General features: G+C 38.1%; 2 protein-coding genes across 4 annotated transcripts; both read left to right on the top strand.

The window, feature by feature from the left end:
• The first annotated feature begins 482 nt into the window (after window positions 1-482).
• LOC122003432 lies at window positions 483-2,161 on the top strand. Its single transcript, XM_042558547.1, has 3 exons — window positions 483-827; window positions 929-1,441; window positions 1,859-2,161. The coding sequence occupies exons 1-3, from the start codon at window positions 483-485 to the stop codon at window positions 2,159-2,161; spliced, it is 1,161 nt and encodes a 386-aa protein (XP_042414481.1).
• A 2,332-nt stretch (window positions 2,162-4,493) lies between these two features.
• Window positions 4,494-7,084, top strand: LOC122034326. Of its 3 annotated transcripts, none has more exons than XM_042593536.1 (4): window positions 4,497-4,623; window positions 4,722-5,189; window positions 5,527-5,874; window positions 6,011-7,084. In XM_042593536.1, exons 2-4 carry the CDS (start codon window positions 4,752-4,754, stop codon window positions 6,614-6,616), a joined length of 1,392 nt encoding a protein of 463 aa, XP_042449470.1. In that variant the 5' UTR covers window positions 4,497-4,623; window positions 4,722-4,751; the 3' UTR covers window positions 6,617-7,084. The 3 variants fall into 3 exon arrangements, with proteins under 3 accessions (XP_042449464.1, XP_042449470.1, XP_042449477.1); XM_042593543.1 differs by having other exon boundaries at window positions 4,502-4,618; XM_042593530.1 differs by having other exon boundaries at window positions 4,494-5,189.
• Window positions 7,085-7,392: the final 308 nt, after the last annotated feature.

Genomic DNA, 7,392 nt, shown 5'->3' with positions numbered 1-7,392 from the left:
TCCTCATTACGCAATGCAATTGAAAGAGCTTTTGGTGTTTTGAAGAATAGATTTCCAATATTAGCAGAAATGTCTAGATATGATGTAGAGACAGTGAGTGAAATTGTTTTAGCATGCTGCATCTTGCACAACTTCTTAGTGGATTTTGATCTAGATGAAGAAATTATTGCACAAGTTGATAGGGATCTCATGAATAATGAGCCTGATCATGGACTTGCTAATGGAGCAATTGCTAGAGGAGAAGATGGACGAAGGGGGGAAATCTTAAGAGACTCTATTGCCGCACAAATGTGGAATGATTATATAACTAGACATTGATTTTTTTTTTGTGTATTATTGTTGCTCTCAAACATGAACTAGAGTTGATGTATGGTTTGATTTATTGGTTGTTATTGGATGTGACATTATAATGGATGATTAACTTTCATGTTTTATAATTTATTATTGTGTTATTTTAATTTCAGTACATTATAGGTGGTGATATGGATGCTGAAAAAGTTTTTGAAGTGGGAGGAAATGATTGTAATGCATACTTTAAGTGGACCACAGAAATGGATGGTGTGATGCTTGAAGTTCTTAGGGAGCAAAAGAGTAAGGGTCAAAAGGAAGATAGAGCTTTTTCTGCTGAAGCATATAGGAAGGTGGTAGAGGAAATTAATGATAAATTTTCTTTGAACATCAACAAAACCAAAGTGATGAATCGTCTCAAAACTCTTAAAGAACAAATGGTGCTATCAAAAGAAATTGAGTTGAAAAGTGGAATAGGATGGAATGATTCTTCTAAAACATTTGAGGCTCCTCTAGAGGTGTGGAAATCTCTGATAAAGGTATGAGTATTATATTTCATTTCCTATAATATAGTTGGTAGCATCTTCCTTGCACATTCTTGTTTACGAACTTTCTTATTGTGATTTCCTTTTGTTACTAGGCCAATCCAAGGTACAAAAATATCAAAGGAAAATCCCTTCATCACTTGGAGATTCTCAGAGAGATATATGAGAAAGATGTAGCAACTGGAGCTCAAGCTGAGAGTGCTAGAGAAAAAGTACAAAGGTGGGAAAGGGAGGAGACTCATATTAGTATTGATGAAATTGATGAGATGCAAGCAAACAATCATGTTTATTTGGATAAGTTTTCTACCTTTGATTTTGAAAGTGTGCCATCAACATCGGGATCACAATTTGGAATATCAAATCCTTTTGTTCCTAATGCTTCAGTTGCGAAAGGTAAAAAAAGAAAAGCACCAATGACAAATGAGTACTCATCCCAATTAAATGAGGTGTCTTCGGCAATGAAAGATATTGCACAAGCTATTTTAAATACAAACACTCAAGTTTGGAAGCCTGCAGAAATATATGAAGCAGTAGCTAAATTGGGTTTGGAGGTTGACAAACTTTTTGAAGCTGTTGAATTGCTAAATGAATATCCTAATCTTATTGGAGTTTTTTTTGGTTTCCCAGAAGAGCTACGCTTGCAATGGTTAGCTAAAAAGTTAAGTTGGTGATTTTATGTATGTATTTTTTTTTTTTGGGGGGGGGGGGGGGGGGGGTTGTTGTGTTCATACAACAACTTAACTTGGTACTTTGGTATATTTTTGGGGGGAGAAGTTAGGTTTGCTACGGTTTGTTTGTGAGAAATTTATTTTGGTGGCATCTATTGAATCTGATGAAGTCATAAGACCAGATAATGTCTGAGAATTTTATTTTGGTGAATTATTCTTTGGAAGACTAATTAGAGAAATTCTGTTTATATAATCCTTTTTATTTCTCTTTTAGTTTCTGTAATCGAATTGATTTGTCACTGTTCCTGTTCCTAATTTGCTCTACAATATGAAGTATGAATTCCCAAAATATTGAAGACAATATTACACTTGGAAGGATTGGATGGTGACCTCAAGAGGACCCAAAGACTCAAATTCTGGCCGCCACTAGACGAGCTACTAGTTGAGAAATACAAGTTTCTTGAGGCTGATGTCTGCAAGTTTACCGAGTTCCTGTGCCCCTTACTTGACATTGCTTCAGAAAATCGACCAACCGCAGCACAGTGTCTGCAGCATCCATGCCTTAGGATCAAAGATGCAAAGCCCCGTGGCGAACAAAATGAAGCCATTGTTGGAAAGCTGGAGGTTGGCATGACTAAGCTTAAAGTTCAGGTGAACTAAGAGCCTTTTTCTTCATACTCGGCACACACATCAAGCATTCTCTTTGCGATGTTTATTCCTCCACACATTACTATGATGCGGTCGACATTGGATCGCTACGACATTATAGAAAGCAGTTTCAACACTGCAGCATGGTGGTGATGACAACATCAGCCTACCATAATTTTGTGTAAAATATATCTTTTTATTGTACAATCTATTGTCTTTATTTTATATATTTTATTTAAGAAATAAATTTCCTTCTCTAAATTTAAAAAAGTATTATTTATAAAATTTAAATTCTGTGAACGATAGAGTAGCAGGTAAAAATTTATTAAATAGAGAATAATAGAGTAGCAGGTAAAAATTTATTTTATACCAAATGTAAAATTTAAAATAAATTTTATATTTAAGGGAGTTGACGCGCATGCTCTTGCTGAGCTTTGCCTTTCAATAAGCCCATTGACGGATTGACCTATTTGTTGAGAATGCTTTGTTTGACCCTGTACTCTGCTGTATTAGAAATTATGCAAGTCAACTTCTTGATGGTGTTCTTGGTTTCTAACAAGCTACTGTATGAAGTCAAATTATAGTTTGAAGCTTTGCTAGGGTGTAATCGAATGGAAGAATAAGAGTATGAGTATCTTACAGAGTTTGAAGCTTTGCTAGAGTCATTTATGCTGACAATTTAAAACTGATATGTTGTCATCTGCTCTGGAACAATGAAAACTGGCGAATCTTACAGACATGATCTTAAAGCTGGTAAATCTTAGACTCGGCGATCGGAGGAGGCAGGGAGGCATGCTGCCATCTGCTCTAGAACAAGAGTGGTATGCTAACACTCTTTTTATGGAGTTTTTGTTATTAAATGGTTAGTTATGAGGATAAAATGGTAAATGTATAAGAATGGAATTCAATTCAAATAGATTCCAAATTAAAGAATTCAATTCAATTCTGCTGAAATTCAACTTAACTTGGTACTTTGGTATATGGTGAAGGAGTACAGGATGATGAAATTACTCTTCTTTTTTAATATATTTTAATATAATCGATGGGAATGATAGACTTATTAAATATGCTATATAATTTTAGAAAAAAACATTTCTTTTGGGTGTTTTTTTAATTTACCTGATAGGAATTATATTGGAACTAATACTTTCAAGCTGATCATTAATTATATACAAACATTATTAGTAATAATATTATTAATTTATTACTATATAGAAATCTTTTCTAATTTAGGATATAGATATTTATCTCTATCTTCTCCAATTCACTCCAAAACTATGTTATTACTTTCATTGTAAATTGTGCCATTGTCGATCGTCAGAATTCAAAATTTATTACATATTTAGAAAGTCTACAACTTAAATTTTCTATTGGTAGTTTGATACCAAAATCTTGAAATAACATCGCAACTTGAGAAGGGTTGTTGGCCCTTGTTTCATGCCGAAGCTACATTTGAACTTGTTCGCTACTGTTGTCTCATCAACCACTGTGTAACCTAGGACGGTGATTTCTAGATAAATTTTGATCTCGATTTCAGTCCTAAATTGAGAATTCGGAGGTTGTTCAAGGATGTACAAATTTCTGACGATAATTATTTTTGTCACTTAACATGCGACCCCCTCAAATTTTAAATTATGGATCTGTCCCTGTTTATACTTAATGAGTGTGTATATTAACCTTGAGCTAGTTGGGTTACCACGTGAATACCTAATGTAGCATTCTTGACACAAGGCATATGGTTGATTGATAGGTGCATTTGTTATATATATATATATATATATATATATATATATATATATATCCTAATGTAGCATTCTTGACACAAGGCATATGGTTGATTGATAGGTGCATTTGTTATATATATATATATATATATATATATATATATATATATATATATATAACATCAAGCCGTTATATATCTATTAAGATTGGAACAATAGCAATTCAGTTTAATCACGAGTCTAATAATTTAGCAAGATAACTTATTGACGTATAAAATATAACTAATAACATCTGAGATATAATTTAATAACATGCACTTAAGATATAATTTGCATATATATATATATATATATATATATATAGAAAAAGTTATCTAATTTAATTAAAGCAATAAATAACCGGTAACACGTTGCTTCCAGAGATGATAACGGGCTGCCGTCACGTGACAAACGGACCATATGAGATCTCAAGTACTCTTCTTTGCCGGTGGCGAAGAAACACTACTCACGTGATCGACGACCGCAAATGCGGCTACGTTTTTTTTTACGTTTCAGACCTCTTTCTTTCCCTCTTACGTGTTTCGATCCTTCTATGCTTTATAGCCTCTTTACTCTTTTGGGTATCCATTATTTCCACCATCGACCATCGCATTCTTTCGCTCTCTAACTGCTTTTATCACATAAGTCGTAGAGTCGGAGTTGCTCCTCCTCACTTGGCCTCCTCTTTGGAAGATCGATATTTGCAGCTCGGTCTTTGTCTTGCTCTAGTTCGTCGGAGCAAATTGTTATTGACCGCCTGGGGGATTTGTTTAAGCCGATTCATCCTCGTTTCGTCTTTTTTTTGTTAGGGTTTGCGAAGGCGGAAAGCGGTACGGAGGATGGAGAAGAAGCAAGGATTCTTCTCGGTGCTAAGGGAGGAGATTGCGAGGGGGCTTTCTCCATCACGGTCGCGGGGAAGGCCGAGGTCGGAGAGCCCGCGGCGGAGCACATTGCCTGTGGCGGAGCTGTTTTTGTTTTCACGGCGGTGGAAGAGGCGTGGGATTGCTGGAGAGCTTGCGTTGCCAAGATCCGGGAGCCTGACGCCTCTGATGGAGGGACCGGAACATGCGGCGGGAGAGGACGCGAAGAAGGAGCGTGGGTGGGGACACTGGGTCAAAGACCAGCTATCACGTGCGCCGTCCGCCTCTCCTTCTGCTTCCTCCTTCCGGTGGTCGGATCTCCGGATGCTACTAGGCGTCATGGCGGCTCCCCTCGCCCCTATTCATGCTTGCTCCATCGACCCGCTTCCTCACCTCAGCATCAAGGATACTCCCATCGTAAGGATTTCATCTTTCTCAGATTTACTTCATTTATTGACACGATTTGTGTTAGTTGTGAGTATTTAATAGTATCTAGGTGGTAATAGTATCATATTTCACATGATTTACTACGGTTATTTTAATCGCGGTAATGCAACTTGTCTGACGAAATGCTAATCGTGTTCACTTTTACATTCTCCGGTTCCTCAAGTAAAATTCCTATTTGTAGGATTTGATAATAAAAATACATGACTCATTTCCTTCCATGATTCGATAAATTCATCCTATTTTTCAGTTCATATTTTCCTTGTTAAACATAGCTTTCTAGCATTTGTTCTTTAACTTGTTGTGGCAGGAAACTTCTTCAGCACAGTACATCCTCCAGCAGTATATAGCTGCATCAGGAGGTTTCAAGCTTCTCAGTTCCATTAGGAATACATATTCAATGGGGAAGGTGAGGATGGTGGCTACTGAGTTTGAGACGGCAACCAGGATCACCAAAAACAGGAACGCAACAAGGGATGCTGAGTCTGGTGGATTTGTTCTCTGGCAGATGGCACCTGAGATGTGGTATGTTGAACTCTCTGTAGGTGGCAATAAGGTCCATGCTGGTTGTAACAGCAAGCTAGTTTGGCACCACACGGCATGGTTAGGTGCCCATGTTGCCAAGGGCCCTGTTCGTCCCCTTCGTAGAGCACTTCAGGTATAGTATATCACAGGGTGTTGGTTTAACTCTTTTTTCCATGTGTTATGGGAATGTTTTTATTGTACGATTCCTATTTCCTTTTGCTATATCCAGTATGTTTAACCGAGATGAACTTACGCATTTATAAATTTAGGGTCTTGATCCACTGACCACAGCTAGCATGTTTGCCAATGCTCGATGCATTGGGGAGAAGGAGGTCAATGGGGAGGATTGCTTCATCCTCAAGCTCTGTGCAGATCCAGATACACTTAGGTCCAGGAGCGAAGGAGCTTCTGAGGTTATTAGGCATGTCTTGTTTGGCTACTTTAGCCAGAAAACTGGACTTCTCCTCCACATTGAGGATTCACACCTGACTCGGATCCAGCCGACCGTTGGTGGGGATGCGGTCTACTGGGAAACCTCAATCAACTCGTTCCTCGATGACTACCGTCCTGTCGAAGGCATGATGATTGCACACTCTGGTCACTCAGTTGTGACTCTCTTTCGGTTTGGGGAAGTGGCAATGAGTCATTCAAAGACCAGGATGGAGGAGGCTTGGACTATTGAAGAGGTGGCCTTTAATGTTGCTGGCCTTTCTGCTGACTGCTTTATCCCTCCAGCAGATATAAAACGTGAATCTATTAGCGAGGCTTGTGAGCTACCTCAAAGAGAGAGGGGGAAGAACATTGTGATCAGCAGTCATCGGGCTAAGATTGCTGCCCTGGGAAGTCCAATGATGATGCCGACTGTTAAAACCTAAGGCTGTTTCTGCGGAGATTTGAAGTGAGCATAATTGTCCATATTGAACTGGTAGTCCCTTCGCCTGACTGACCATGAAATGTAGGTATGCATAGGTTCTAGGTGATTAAGTTTACTTGTGGAGCTGTCCCTTATAATGTGGGTCATTGCTCTTTAATATATGAGCATTGGTTATCCTATAATCCATCAAAGGGGCTTGGTGGATCGTATCAAAGGGAAGTGGGGTTCTTAGGTTGATAAACCGTTTTTTTATTTTGGTTTGTCAGTTATGTAGGATGTGTTTTGGGGTTTCTGTAATTTTTTGTTGTTGCAATGGGGTGTTGCTTCCATTCCTGAAAGGAGAGGATGGTGCTTTTGTTGCTCTTGCTGAAGCTAAGCCTGTTTTTTCAGTGGCGACTAGAACTTTAACAGCATGTTTACTGATTAACAGTGGATTTATTTTGACTCTGAATGAGTTCTCAATTTCTCATGTGTGTTTTCTTTAAGTTTGATGAACAATGGATTTATTGTGGAAGCTTCTGTTACATACTTCGATCCATGTTGAAACTTAGACCAACTTTTGCTGAATCCGGTGTTAAAGTCATCATTATGTCTTGCATGTCTAGTTGCTTCCAAGGTGGCAGGAACGTCATGAGGTGAATGGAATAAACCGAGCAGCATTCTCCGAAGTTTAGTCATCTACAGTTGGATGGAAAGGGTAATTATGCGAGACATGTGTGTGTATGTGAGAACAAGCGTGAAGATAAATATAACAAATAGTGCCAATCATGGTGGTTG

Source organism: Zingiber officinale, chromosome 1A, assembly GCF_018446385.1.
Source record: "Zingiber officinale cultivar Zhangliang chromosome 1A, Zo_v1.1, whole genome shotgun sequence".
Taxonomy (NCBI): Eukaryota; Viridiplantae; Streptophyta; class Magnoliopsida; order Zingiberales; family Zingiberaceae; genus Zingiber; species Zingiber officinale.
The sequence above is the reverse complement of the archived record's forward strand: the minus strand, read 5'-3'. Positions and strand labels throughout refer to the sequence as shown.

Bases quoted from the DNA above. Each gene is read 5' to 3' on its own strand.
- LOC122003432 (XM_042558547.1), top strand. From the start codon at position 483: ATGGATGCTGAAAAAGTTTTTGAAGTGGGAGGAAATGATTGTAATGCA. The intron at 828-928 runs GTATGAGTATTA...TTTTGTTACTAG, and splicing joins TGTGGAAATCTCTGATAAAG to GCCAATCCAAGGTACAAAAA. The intron at 1,442-1,858 runs GTTTTTTTTGGT...AAAATATTGAAG, and splicing joins AATATCCTAATCTTATTGGA to ACAATATTACACTTGGAAGG.
- LOC122034326 (XM_042593530.1), top strand. From the start codon at position 4,752: ATGGAGAAGAAGCAAGGATTCTTCTCGGTGCTAAGGGAGGAGATTGCG. The intron at 5,190-5,526 runs GTAAGGATTTCA...TTGTTGTGGCAG, and splicing joins GCATCAAGGATACTCCCATC to GAAACTTCTTCAGCACAGTA. The intron at 5,875-6,010 runs GTATAGTATATC...TTATAAATTTAG, and splicing joins CCCTTCGTAGAGCACTTCAG to GGTCTTGATCCACTGACCAC.